Source organism: Carex rostrata, chromosome 7 (genome assembly GCF_964058835.1).
Source record: "Carex rostrata chromosome 7, lpCarRost1.2, whole genome shotgun sequence".
Lineage (NCBI taxonomy): Eukaryota > Viridiplantae > Streptophyta > Magnoliopsida > Poales > Cyperaceae > Carex > Carex rostrata.
The window spans coordinates 11,809,854-11,825,201 of NC_135924.1; the positions used below are offsets into that span (position 1 = coordinate 11,809,854).

The window sequence follows — 15,348 nt, forward strand, 5'->3', positions numbered from 1 at the left end:
CGCAGGCCGAAAACCGGATATGTCATTGAAACTGTCAACCGGATGTGTCATATTTTCTCGACCAGTAATCGGGTACTGTGATTGACGGGATTGTGGTTGTGACTGATTGGGCTGTCCGATATCATCATCGGAACCCGACGGCTCACCGGAGAGCATCTCATCTCCACTCGCCAAACTATCAGAATCAATTGCATCCACAGGTACGTGCGAATAATCGCGTACATGTCTGCGGACTGCACTGGAACTGGGTCAGGATCTCATTGGTATATCCACAGAGTGCCGACCGGTACTAGGTCGGGATCTAACTGGTATTGGGTCTTGATCCACATGATTCTGACTGCTACTGGGTCGGGATATAACTGGTTGATCCACAGAGTTGCTACCGGTACTGGGTCCGGGTCTCATTCTTACATCCACAGAGTACCGACCGGTGCTAGGTCGAGATCTAACTGGTATTGGGTCCGGTTCCACAGGATTCTGACTGGTACTGGGTCGGGATCGAGGTTCAGGAATCTGACTAGTACAGTTCGGTTCCAATTCTACATATAACTCCATAATCTTGAACCTTTGTGAAAAAGACGACACAATTCCTAAAATCATTTCGAATGATTGTTGGTCCATTACCGGTACTAATTGATAGTCACGTTGTCCATCGGTGGACATATTAAACCTGACTTGAATTTCCAGATTTGCTTGACTGGCATTGTACCCAACAAATTTATAAATCTCATTCTGAAGATAATCAAAATTGTGGTTCACGGTTAGCGGTAATGAGTATTTAGCTCGGGTACTGTAATAGACCCCGTCATCATTATATTGGATTTCCCCTCCAGTATAAATTTTCGCACAAATAGTTGTCATTTTTAATTTCGATTGGTCTGACAATTTCAAAAATAACAACATATAATTAATTAAAAATTGTGTTGCCATTGGTAAAAATATTCTAGACAATTTTCAATAATTATTCTACACTATTTTGGAATTTCATAAATTAATATGGCAACATTCTAAACTATATTGGAATTTTTTAAATTATTATAAACCATTTTGGAAGGTTGTAAACAATTCTAAATTTTCTGGACAATATTATGAAAAATAAAAAAAAAATTTGGAATGAAGTAATTAATTATAAATTAAATTAAAAATAACATAAAGAAAATAAAATTACCTCAATCGAAAACCGGTCGATCTGACTGTCAGAGCTCCGTAAGGAATCCGAAAAGCAAAAAGTTCCTAAAACAATTCTAAATCATTTTAGAATTAATCAAAATTATTTCAGAATTAATAAAATTATTTTAGAATTACAAAAACTTTTAAATTTATTCTGCACCATTTTTTATTTTTTTCAATTAATATGACAATATTCAGAATTTAAATAATTTCAAATTAAATAGTTACATATTTAAATAATTACAAATTAAATACTTCTAAATTAAATTTAAATTATAAATAAATGAAATTAAAATTATAAATTAATGAAATTAAAATTATAAATTACTTAAATTTAATATAAATAAATTAAATTAAAAATAATAAATTAATTAAATTTAAATTATAAATAATAAATAATAAATAATAAATTAATTAAATTAAAACTTACTGTGAGAGAGAGAGCGGATGATATGAAAGCGAACCGTAAACACTCTGCGAATTTATAACGAAATTTAATGCATTTCCGGAAAAAAAAATTCCGGAAATTTCGCCTGGTTCCGTAAAAACAATTTCCGGATTCCCATTTCCGGAAAATTTTTTTCCGGAAACAGAGATCCTTTCCGAAGGAATGTTTTCCGGAATTTATCTGTTTCCGGAAAATTTTTTTCCGGAAATGGGGGCTGTTTCCGGAAAATTTTTTTACGGAAAGGGTAAAATTCGAATTGCACTAGCCAAGCGGTTAGTTTTTGAAATTTAATATTAAATTTGGATATTAATAAAAAATTCGGAACTGAGGCTGTAGATGAGGTCATAAGAACATTCACCCAAATGATGCTGACTGGTTTTAAGGAACTCGTGCAAATCCTAGGAGAGTATGACAGCAGCCGTGTGCAAGCGGTACAACATGAAGCTCAGAAAGCAAGGCAACAACAACAACAACAAAAATCAGACATAGAAAGGTAGCTGCAACAGTATCAGGAGGCACAAGATACTAATAGAGGTAGCAGCTCTAGTGAAGCAGAGCTTTCTTTGGGCGAAAGACTGAGAGGTAGACAAAATGTTCAAATCTTCATCTCTGTGAGAAAAAGTAGTATTTTCTAAATATTATTGATGTAATATTTGTAAATGTTTCTATGCTTTGGATTTAATCGTAGGTCACACATTGTTTCTGATGTGATATTGTATCAGTATATGTACTTTTTGCTGGGTGTGCATTAATTCCATTTGGATTTAGTATTTAATCATCTTTTCTTTATTGTCTGGTATTTTTAGAATTTAGCAAGTAGTTCGTACTAATTTTTATCTGATTTTTATTTAAATCTTTTAATTATAAATGGGTAGATTAGTGCCTGTCATTTGTCACCTGATCAAGTGTAACGCCACGTAGATTGAGAAAACGAAATAAAGGTACGATGTTAATAGTCATATATATATATAGATTTTTTTTTCTTTCTAGACTGTTACGATTACTCAAAACCAGAGACTCAGATTTGGCGTATTATTATCTTTGAATAGTCACAATTCATGTAAAGTTAGTTGCTCAAAATAATTAAATTAAATTAAATAGTATATATGTATATAGCAGTATTTAAATAGTATATAAATAGTATATGATTATAACCCGAAATATACAAGACTCAAAGTTTAGTATAATTAGTCGACAGCCACAATACATAGATATATACATATGTAGATACATATATATGTATATACATATATATTTATATACATATACACATCTGATTAATTACTCGAAATAAGAGTCGCAACCGCTCAGAATAGTCGGCACTTAACCCCTGATTCAAGTTAGAATACGCGCTATATATATATGTGATAATAACCGCCTGTTCGCATCTCTCTGTCTTTTTTTTCTGCATCTTCACAGACTCTATATTTTATTTTGTTTCAATTGATTATTCGTTCCTCTGCCATCTTCACAGAGGTGATCAAATACTATATTCATTTGTTTTTACTCCTTAGATTCAATTGTCTAGTCAACGTTTTCAACTGATATTAATTTAATGTTTCTTAGATTTGGATTTCGTCGTTTTATTCTGTCGGATTGGAATTTGATTACTACCTATATATCTATATACTTATCTCCACTTGGATAGATTTTGTCTGTCAGATACCGGAGCTGATTTGGGAATTATCGGGTTCAATTTTGACTCGGTCAATCACCCTATTGAAGGAGATGAGATATTGGGCAGCGCGGTTAAGGTTCAGGGCAGCGATCGTTTGAAAGAGGCATCGCTGAATGATGGGACCCAGTCCAATTAAAGGAAACTGACCGTTATTGTGCAATGGTAGCTGACAGGAGGGCCCAAGTAACAGTAATTGAAGGAATTAGTTAGAGTTAGTTACATCAAATAAGACAGCTGGTTGCTGAGTTGTCAATTCGTGATTCATTTAGCAAATCCGATAAATAGAACGATGTAATTCCTTTTCAGTTTGTTTCGCATATATAAGGCCAATGATTGTAACCGAGTAGATCATGAAATAAAATACCAATTTGTTCCAATTTTATCTTCTTTCTCTCTTTCGCTATTAACTGAGCTAAGCTCAGTTGACAAGCTGTGATAGGAAGATGGAGCGACTACCGAGGCGCCCAGGCGACTCAGAGGCGAATTCAAGGCGAATCAATGGCGATGAGGAAAAAGATGAAGGATGGCAAATCGTTAACAGAAGGAAGGACCGCGCCGAAACCAAAACCAACACCAAAGGCAGAACAAAACCACCAAAGCACGCATCTTGCACTGAATTCAACAGGAATAAGTGTTTTAGGTGCTTGTCTAAGCAACATCGCATAGCGCACTGTAGAGAATCGTTGAGGTGTCATAAATGCTTACAACTGGGCCATTACTCCTACAGCTGCAGTATAAAACTAACCAAACCATCTCCCAGATCAAACACTTACAAACCAACACTCAAAAAACCTGAGATATCATACGCACAAGCCCTAAAAACGAAGATGAACGAAGAGGAATTTGAGCCTTTCCTCAACGTGAGGCCTGAGGAAGAAGACGCCTTCTTACCTCCTCACGAACCACTCAACCCGATTAATCAGTACCTTAACAGAGCAGCATGGATCGGACTGCAGCATGGAGAATACTCACGAAACTTCACAGTACAAGTGCAGAGGACGCTGGCGAGAATCCATGGGGGAAGCCCGGACTCATACGGCATTGAGAACATCGACGATAGCAAACTACTGCTGGTCTGCTCGGACGTCCAACTGAGGGATGACATAGTGCAACAAAGCCCATATGCAATGCCATCACTAGGCGTTCAAGTCTCAATGTATGCATGGCAACCAACAGACGGCATGCAGTTCCACCCTCCGAGATACGAGGCATGGGTCAGATTACTGGGAGTTCCATTATTTATGAGAAATAGTGAAGGCATAAACAGACTCGCGGTCAAGCTAGGGACAGTCAAAGGGATTCAACCATACGGCCTGCATGCAAGGCAGATGCAGCACATAACCATTCAGATCGCCACCAAGCATCCAAGCCACCTGCCCAAATTCCTCAAGACAAAGGTAGGGGATTATGACAAAAGAGTTCGGGTCAAGCTGCTGGCATGGCGCATTGAGGATCCCACCGACTTCCCTCCTCCACCACCACCACCGGGAAGAAGGCAACATACGGTAGAGTCCCAACAACAACAACAACCACAGCAGAGGCAGGACTCACCCAACATCCATAGCTACTCGGGCTCAAGTAGTGCGTCATCTAATGACCATCCATGGGCGGCGTCATCAGACGAGCAGTCCTGGGCAGCGAAGCATCGTAGGCTAATCCAAGGACAGACACATGCTTTCAGTCGGAAGTCAAAAGGGTTATGGATCCCAAAAACAAAGGTAATACCGGTCAAATTGATGAAAAGAGGAGAACAACCATTACAGATATGGAGGGAGAAAGTGGAGACATGGAAGGAGAAGGGGAAGACAGATGTGGAGGAAAACTCAACCACTTTGGCTAAACAGAAAGAGAGACTCAATGTCGAAGAAAATATCGCTACGCTACTACAAACCATGAGACAACCGGAGAAGGTTTACCACCCAGTGGCTCGGCCGTCCAACAAACAGCCAGAGAAGGCTTACCACACGGTGGCCACACGACCAATCACGGTCACAATGGGATCTGATGTAACAGTGAGGAGGGGATCCATTGTGACAGCACGCGTCGCAATGCAAGTACTGAGAGTACTACCTATGGCGTGTTTCCGTTTCATTAAAGGGAACACGATGGATAACGGTCAAAAAAGTACAAGAATCTTGGCGTGGGGGAGAGACATAGAGGTCAAAGTACAGTTGGGACTAGACTGCTCGGCGGACAGGACAGGTAACTACCTCCAGGGGCACAGCACCTGGCAAATCCCTAAGGGGACAGGTACCCGTCTTTTCATGCAGGACAAACGATCTGGGTTGAAAATCAGATTAGAATCAACGCTTCAAGTCCTTCCAAATGGGTCAGATGAAGATGAGCCGACCAAAGATGGGCCGACCAAAGATGGGCTGACCAAAGATGGGCTGTCCAAAGATGGGCCGAAGGAACAATCCCAACTAGACGGGCCAGACTTTCCCCCGGGCTTTGAACCTGGACACACCACATACGAAATATATGGCTCTGGGCCGTCCGAACCAGCTACCCCAAAATTCAATCAGACAGAGAACACAAACAGGCCACTTGCTACACCCAAGAGACTGCAGCGGCTCCCACAGAAGAAGGCCAATAGAACAACAATAGAAGCAAGGCGGAGCCCGAGAATAAAAAGGAAAATGGAAGGCCCGTACATACCTGTTCTGGAAAGGGCGCAAATGGTGAAGGGATACGCAGCGACTAATCCAAGGAAGAAAAACAGCAACAAAACAAAAGGGGCAGACAAGCCAAGCAAGACATACACGCAGACCACCGAGCCGCTGACTGAAACTCAGGCCGAACTTGTGATAGCAGCCGCAGGTATCGAGCTGGACGAGCCACTGCAGGAGAAAGTAAACAAAGAAGTGCACATGCAAGAGGAGATGGAAGGAGGGGCAATTGATGAGGCGGCCACTTAGAGAACAAATGATCAACACCATCTAGTAGTTGCGCACTAAGTTTAATCATGTATTGTGGAAGAAGAGAAGGAAGTATGATGGATATCAAGTTAGGTTGGGTTAGGTTATATTATATTTTGATTAGTAGTAGTATCCTGTTTGGAAGGTGTCGTGTAGGCTGGGAAAAAGGAAGTGGTGAGATTGTTAAGGAAGAAAGGGTATGGCAATGTGACACGGTAGAGAGAGAAGGCACCTGGAGGGTACAAGTTAATTTATTTTGTAAGAGGAGGAGTGCAGGCCTAGTGCCGATGTTGTACCATTCCACCCAATACAAAATCCAAAGTAATTATTATTATCACTCGATGTTCACTGTCTCACAATGAATTACAAATCCAAATTTAAAATCCTGTCATGGAATGTGAGGGGGCTAAATGAAAAGGACAAAAGAATCGCAATCAGACAGACAATTTTATTGGAGAAACCTTCCATTGTATGCCTACAGGAAACAAAGCTCGCACAGTTCACAAATGGACTCCTCAGGGAGACTTGTGGGAAATATCTCAAACAAAGTAAAGTATTGGATGCAAATGGAACCAGAGGAGGGGTGCTCATTGCTTGGGCAAAAGACAAATTTCAAGAGATTAGTACACAGACGAGAAATCACACAGTTACAATCTTGTTCACAAACAACGAAGATCACCAAAATTTTTACCTCACAGGGGCATACGGACCCTCAGTCGCCACACACAGACAAGAGTTCCTAGACGAATTACAAGCAAGCAAGCCTACCGACAACACACCATGGGTAGTATGCGGAGACTTTAATTTCACTATAGACCCAACGGACCGAAACACAGACAGATCATGGGCACAGCCGAACAGATTCAAGCAATTCATATCATCGATAGGATTGATCAACCTGCCACTACAAGGACGGCAATACACATGGGCAAGGGCAAATGGGCAGCACGGAACAGCTATGGCAAGGTTAGATCGCTTTTTGATATCCACCGAATGGAATGCCACATACCCCATATCAAATCAAAAGGCACTTCCAAACACATCATCAGATCACTGCCCTATCCTTTATACGGTTGAAACCTCTTGCAGAAAAACAAATTTTTTTCGATTCGAGAACCTATGGCTAAGGTCACCACAACTCAAGGAAATAGTTATCTCAAATTGGCAAGAAACCACTCAGGCGACAAACCCCGAAGAGTTACATGAAAAACTAAAGTCTCTCACAGGAGCGATCAAAAACTGGGCGAGAGATAAAGTAACACAAATAAAGGATCAAATTGGTGTGTGTAGAGAATATATCGGGTGGATGGACAAGGTGTCAGAAATAAGGGCAAACACAACGAGAGAAAAGATGGTCATGAGGTTAATAAAGGAAAGGTATGCTCACCTAACAGTGCTAGAAGAAGATATCTGGAAACAACGTGCAAAAACAAAATGGGAACTTCAAGGGGACCGGGGCACTAGATATTTTCACGCCATAGCATCGGCTAAACAAAGAAACAGTGGAATACATATCATTGAACACCAAGGAGCGATGCACACTGATCAAAAAACAAAGGCGAAAGCATTCTATCAGTTTTTCATCGGCCTCATGGGAACAACACCAGATACAATGCCGCGAGTACACTGGTCCAACTTATATCGGCACCGAACAGATCTTGAACATGTCGGCACAGCTATCTCGATAGAAGAAATAAAACAAGTCATAAAGGAGTGGCCAAACAACAAGAGCCCGGGTCCAGATGGATTCACGGGAGAATTCTACAAGATGTTCTGTGACATTCTCTTGCCAGATATTCATGCCGTCTTCGCAACAGTCATGACGGATCTCACATCCCTTCATCCTTTAAACTCCTCATACATTGTGCTTATCCCAAAAATAGAACAACCAACAATGCCTCAACACTATAGACCGATAAGCCTAATACACGCCATACAAAGAATTTTCTCAAAGGTTTTGGCAAACAGGATCAAGGAAAACATAGCAGAATTAGTCGAACCGGTGCAAACGGGATTTGTTAAAGATAGACAAATAACGGAGGGATTCCTTTATGCACAACAGGTGCTACACAATGCAGAACAACAGAACATACCAATGGCCATATTCAAGGCAGACATACACAAAGCGTTCGACACGGTCGGTTGGGAGTTCATAATTGAAATAATGAGGCAATTGGGATTCCCAGTAAACTTTCTAGCATGGATACAAGGGGCGGTTTTGCAAGGCACATCACAAGTCATCATAAACGGATTACTGGGCAAGAAAATAACCCTCAAAAGAGGAGTGCGGCAAGGTGACCCGATATCGCCGATTTTGTTCATAATAGCAATGGATTTCCTCAACAAATGGTTCTCCAAGCTGGTACAGTCCGGAGCATGGAGCCTGCCATACCATGACATGAAACCATGCCTATTGTATGCAGATGACGCTCTAATTTTCCTAAAACCAGAGATCAGATCAATACAAATCATCAAAATTGCTTTCACTGTTTTCCAACAGATCTCAGGTTTAGCAATAAACATGCAAAAGTCAGAACTGATAGTAATCAAGGGTCAAAACCGGTTGGGAGAAAGATTGGCGACACATCTCGGATGCAAACTGGGGAAATTACCAATGACATATTTAGGCTTGCCCCTGTCTTCAAAGAAGTTAAACAAAAACGCCTACTTACCTCTCATACAACGCTTCAATAATAGATTGGCGGGTTGGGCAGCCAAGCACCTCACCATTGCGGGAAGAATCGTGCTAATCAACCAAATCTTGTCCTCCCTACCGGTATACTACATGTCATGCTTTAAAATTCCAATTTGGGTGATCCAAGAAATAGACAAAATTAGGAGAAATTTTCTGTGGCACGGAGTAAATGACCATAGAAAGATGAATCTGGTGGATTGGGAGGTGGTATGCACACCGAAGAATTTGGGAGGACTTGGGGTGATGGATTTGAGAGCCTTTAACAACGCATTACTACTCAAGTGGTGTTGGAAGTGGGTCAGACCGGAAACAAACCTCATCAAACCACTACTACAACACATGGAACTAACACAAGATCTCATGCCAAAGCCAATAGCAACACTGACAACAGAAATGAGACAGTTCTGGGCAATCTCAACATCGAGAACAGTGGGGAACGGAACAACAATAAGTTTCTGGCACCATGATTGGGGACATGGCATCATTAGCGCAACATATGCAGAGTTATTCTCATATGCCGAGGATGAAACAGAGACACTGGCACAGGTCCTCAATGCAGACACACCACACTTTGCACTAAGGCAACCTCTATCCACCACGGCTGAAGAACAACAGACGGAGCTAATGATCCACATGGCACAGACGGCTCTAACAAGGGGCCAAGATGGAACTAGTTGGAAATGGACTAACACGAGAACATTCACTGTCAGATCGGCATATGGAGCAATTAAGGATGCACCACACATCTCCAATAACCTGCATCGAATTTGGAAAACAAAAGCACCGCCACGATTCAAGGTGTTTGGGTGGATTATGATACGGAACAGAATCTTGACGATTGATAACCTACAGCGCAAAGGTATGACACTAGTGAACAGGTGTATAATGTGTAAGAAGGCGAATGAAACAGTGAGGCATTTATTTTACCAGTGTGAGCTATCGCTACAAGTATACACAGAGATGCAGACGGAATATCAAATCAGAACACCGGTTTTACAACAAAGCGAACACCCCTTAATCAACACCAAGTTCACAAGGCGCGAAAGATCACTATTTCTGATAGCATGCTTTGTCATATGGAGGGAGCGATGCGCGAGAATATTCAGGGACTCGGATAACGGAGTGATTGAACTTCTGGAACAAATTAGAAATCAGTGGAAGTATAGCTCGGGTGCCATCTGACACAACTGTTTTTAACACAGCTATGAAGCCTCAACGCAATAGACAATTACTCTTTATTGTTTTACATCTATGATTTGATGATAGGGAGAGCTCATCTTGAGCAATCCGTTTGTTTTTATTTCTGTTATTTATCTTTCAAGATATGATTGTAACATGTCTCATGTAACTCTTCATTCTTCAATCAAATAGAGGCTAGACCTCCATTTTCCTCAAAAAAAACTGAGCTAAGCTCAGTTTGTCTCAATTCGTCCAAGCAGCTGACTTTATCGGCTCAATTGCGATTGAAACTTGATCGTCAGACCTAGCATCTGACATTGTCTCTTTTGGATTTTGTTTTTTTTTCTGTTGTCATTCGTTTCGAATCTGATTGTTTTATAATATCGATATATATATAAAGTAGTTTGATAATAAATCCGATATTCAATATTGAGTCAAACAGTCAATTTGGAATTCGATTATTTTATTCGTTTTCATGATCAGAGTTATATAGTCAGATTCATCTAGTTATTTTGAAATTTCAATTGTTATTAAATTATTTTATTCTTTTGGAAATTTGATTATTTTTATTTAATTCATTTATATAAGTCATATTAGATGTTAATTAATATATTTGGTGTATATCTGGAAATACATATATAAGTATTAATTTAGAAACCGTGTTACATGGTCTAGGTCTGAATTCTGAAGTAAAGAGTGACGAAGAAGCGGTAACGAACTACACCACAATAGCAGGTGCGGGTTTCCCGGACTTTGTAAAATTATTACTTACCATTTTGTGTGCATTTATGTTTATATAGTTTAATTATGCATGTTGAATTCGAACGACCGATTGACTTTGTTAGAAAATATTAGGATATGATTTGTTTGATCAACGGACTTATAAAATGTGTGGTGTTGAGTTAATATACATGATGTGAACGGATAAGTAAAGTGAACAGGAGCCGATATGTTCGCATGTCGGGATGTATACATTGGGTCTGGTGTTCGACTGGACCCCTCGTTAACGTGGCGTCGGTTGGACTTCCCGTCACGGGTCAAGACCTAGCGTAGGGTGGACTCCCCGTCTAGTGAGACAACCTCTCATTGTTGGTTGGACTTCCCAGTAAGTTGACAGCCTCCCATTGTTGGTTGGACTTCCCAATGGGTTGGCAACATTCTAATGTTGGTTGGACTTCCCATTAGAATGACAAGATAAATGGACTAACGGAAAACTTGTAAGAAAATGAAAGTGTTTATGATCGTAGGATTGCATGGCATTAGAAACGCATGAGTATTTATTATTTATTTCATTTTCATGCTTTTGAGAATTAAGTTAATTTTATAAAATCCGGGACTGGAACTGAATCCCGCACTGAGAGAATGTTCGAATCTCTCACCCGTTCCACTGTTATGTGGGTTCCAGGTAATGAAGAAGAGGCGCTAGAACAAGGTCGTGAGTAAAAGCAAGCGGGAGGATTCATGTTTATGATTAAATGTCACTTATGTTTGATTTTATTTTATTTTAATTGTTTCATTTCCAGTAAATTGGTACACTTGAACATGCATGGTTTTTGCCATTCCTAACCATGTATGTCGATCGTGACCGCTGTTGAACCACTTTGATTACTATTGTAAGACTATTGTTTGTATATTTAATGTGGCATTTGTGGATGTTATTGATAATGTATGTGATGTGTATACGCCTTACGTATAAATACGTGGCGGGTTGTCTCGGGGTGTGATATTAAGCTTTAAAAAAAATGCAATTGAACTTGTCATTAAACTGTTTAACTATTTTATTGACACCTATCGTTAGTCTTTAATGATACATCAAATGGCATTCAAATATCGTTTCTACTGATTTAACCCATTCATATACAATCAAGTTGGACATGTAATCGGCAAATTATCCTATCAACAAACTAATTATATATGCTCCTGTATTAGGTTTGGATATGAGGCCACATAAAAGTCCGATGTCCATCGAATCTACTATATATGCTTTACACATTTAAATAGGTTTTCCTGAGCCTTCACTTTTATAGAGTAGAACTAGAGTGTTTCACTATTGGAAAAAATAGAATCAGTATCGGTTATATACAGATATCAGTATCGGTTCACAACCGATCCTGATGAGGGCGACACAGATACCAAACAAATCTGTATCGGTTGTTACAACCGATGCAGAAAGGTACCAATCTGCATCGGTTCTAATTAACAACCGATGCAGATTAGTACCTATCTGCATCGGTTCTAATTAACAACCGATGCAGATAGGTACTAATCTGCATCGGTTCTAATTAACAACCGATGCAGATAGGTACTAATCTGCATCGGTTCTAATTAACAACCGATGCAGATAGATTTTGTAAATAGAATTTTTAAAATTCAGGAAAAACTATCAGCATCGGTTCTACTGTACAACCGATACAGATGTATATTTCAAATTATATTTTTTAAATTCAGAAAATAGAGTATCAGCATCGGTTCTGACTGAAAAACCGATACTGATTTGTATTTTAATTAAGAAAATCACTATCAGCATCGGTTCTTAAGTAAGAACCGATGCTGATACTCAATTGAATTTTAAAAAAATATTTTTTATTAAATGGCCAGCTTCCATATTTATTTAGCTGGCCGAAATTTGAAATTATCACAAATCCTAAATTATCAATAAAACACATTCTAAATTAATTTTCAATAAAACACATCCTAAATTAATTATCAATAAAACACATCATAAATTAATTATATATCATACACATCCTAACTTATTACAAAAAATTCATGTTCCTAACTTCCTCTCGTCTTAATTTCTTTCAGCAAGGCTTTGGCCCACATTTGGCGAAAGTCGGCCAAGCGTTGTAACGTATATTTAGCGGGAATATCCTGCATTTTTAGAATTTGTGAAGAGCATTTATATACAATTAAATTGTGTATTTTATTATATTTGAAGCAACAATTCTTATTTTTGAAAAATTTATAAATGCATATATACCTTCAATTGCGGAAAAACATCGAGACAGTGGTTTATTATGTCTTGCATGAGCAACATGGTATAATATGCACATTCCCAGCCGGCTGGTTGTTGTGGGCACTACATAACAAGTTTCAAAAAAAAAAATGTTTGTATTACGAGCATACAAATGGCTTATATGTATATTCATTATAATTATATCGCAATATGAATTTTTACCTTGCAATCGTTATGAACTGTTAAAGAAGCACCCATTTCCTTTATGAAGACGCTGTTGAAATATGAAAACATTGAACAATCAGTACTTACGATACATTTTTGAAATGATAATATAATAATAAAATCATTAGTATTCTTAAAAAACGTAAAATTTAGGAAAGACACTTACTCCTCGATAGCAGCACTGATCATCAGCATTCTTTTACCTTTCTTATCGGAATCGTACACGTACAATGCACGTTCTCTTGGCATAAGCACGACCAATATCCAATGATTTCTGCATGTTAGGTTTGTAGCATGTCATATTATTCAATTTATATGAATTGAAAGAAATATAATAAAATTAGAATATATATATATGTAACACTAACATCTGATGGTATGGTATGAAGATTAATCTCTTGTCCTGATTTTCTCGGAGTGCTTTCCCTATGTATTGAAGAACACGTCCTCGGTCATCATTCAACAGGGTGGCATTCGTTTGACTGGGGTCCATGAAACCAACCTGCTCATCGGGATATTCCTCCTTGAGGTATTTGTGCCAATACCTACAAAATAAAGACACAAAGGTGATCTCAATTTTGTGAAATTTGAATTACAAGTACTAAACATCTGCAATTATTACAAATATTAACTCACAGCATCCAGATCTGAACAACTGGTACAGTGAGCCACTCCCGTGGAGTAAGCAAGGCCGCATAATCATCTGCAAACACGCATATGGAGTCATCTGAACATAAAAGATCAGCTGGGGAATCGATTTCGATTGGGCTGCCATCTAGCTCCGAAAACCGATCACGAATATGCTTGAATGTCTGTCCCAGCTTGTCAAAATTGATACCATCAAATGCCTTGCAGTGACTCGTTACTTTCGGACCTCCAGGAATAATCATTTCTTTGCGTGGTTCCTGCAAAATTTCATAATAAATTGAAGTAAAATCCAAAATCATCTATAACTCTATCACATAGATACTAATTCGGAAGTATAAGAACTTGTAATAATAATATACCTCAGCTGAACCTATCGCTATCATGGACATCGGCCATGCAGTGAAACTGCCGAGGGCATCCTTTAGGGTTTCCTGCTCGCCATTTGGTACAGGTAATGGGTGATTTATGAAGTCCGCATCGAAAATACCATCCACCATCACTCTTGCATGGTCTAGCGGCATCGGTCTGCCGTGAATTGTTCCACCGGGTGCAACTGGAACATGAATTGTCCCCACGGCTACTGTAACAGTGTTCCCATTGACAGCTGCCTGGAGTTTGCAGCTTATTTCTGCCTCCTGTTCAGATATATGTATTTACTCGAATAAACTAAAACGTATGAACAGTACAACATGTAATGGAAAATAAATGGTGAAATTTGAATTTGCATTACCTCAGTATACCCGGAAAGATCTGCAATTGGTTTGACTGACTGGCAGTTGCTCTGAAGGACTGTTGGGGTAAACGTCTGAACTTGTTGGCCCATTGACTGCTGAACCAAAAGTGCAAGTTGAGACTTCATTTCTTCCCTCATTTTTGCTTCTAGTCTCACCTCTATTTCTCTTACTTTGTCCTCCATTTCTTCCCTCAGTTCTTCCCTCATTTTTGCTTCGGAACTCGAGGGAGCGCGTCTCCTCCTTATTGAGCTCTTCTCGTATGTTTTCCTGATAGGTACCAAACCTCCCACTCCTCTCACCCTCCCAGGATGTTCCGGATTTGGCAGAGATTTTCCGAGAACATCGTCGTATCGTTCGACGGCCAACAAGCCTTTTTTCAGAGCCGCCTCTTGTTCTTCCTGGAATGACAACATGTTATAAACTAATAAATTAACGTAGAGGTTTCAATGAATGACAATATCTAAAATTCTTACAATAAACTAATAAAGTAAAGTAGAGTTTTCAATGAATGACAATATCTAAAATTCTTACAATCTTCTCGATGACCGGTACGTATGTTTCTGGATAAAAGCGTTCCTTGGTCTCCTTATCGAGCTTTTGTCTTCCTAGTCTCCAGGTGACGTGCCTATGCTCAATCGACATATCAAGGACCTCTTCTGGTTTCAATGCACTTGTTGAGCCTTGGGAAGACGGATCA

The 15,348-nt window shown here is 39.2% G+C and overlaps 2 protein-coding genes across 2 annotated transcripts in view; one reads left to right on the top strand and one right to left on the bottom strand.

Annotated features, from left to right (window-relative positions):
- LOC144557153 (subtilisin-like protease SBT5.4) overlaps positions 1-15,348 on the top strand; it is a 52,658-nt gene that overhangs the window by 17,358 nt on the left and 19,952 nt on the right. The gene's annotated exons all lie outside the window — the stretch shown is intronic.
- On the bottom strand, positions 13,432-14,300 carry LOC144556596 (uncharacterized). The gene is made up of 4 exons (XM_078304976.1): positions 14,277-14,300; positions 13,906-14,174; positions 13,638-13,814; positions 13,432-13,543 (listed from the first exon to the last, which is right to left on the bottom strand). Exons 1-4 carry the CDS (start codon positions 14,298-14,300, stop codon positions 13,432-13,434), a joined length of 582 nt encoding a protein of 193 aa, XP_078161102.1.

Excerpts from the sequence above, each read along its gene's own strand:
- LOC144556596 (XM_078304976.1), bottom strand. The coding sequence starts at position 14,300 with ATGATAGCGATAGGTTCAGCTGAG. Across the intron at positions 13,815-13,905 it reads GTTGTTCAGATCTGGATGCT|GTATTGGCACAAATACCTCA; the intron begins GTGAGTTAATAT and ends TTTATTTTGTAG. Across the intron at positions 13,544-13,637 it reads TTCATACCATACCATCAGAT|AAATCATTGGATATTGGTCG; the intron begins GTTAGTGTTACA and ends CCTAACATGCAG.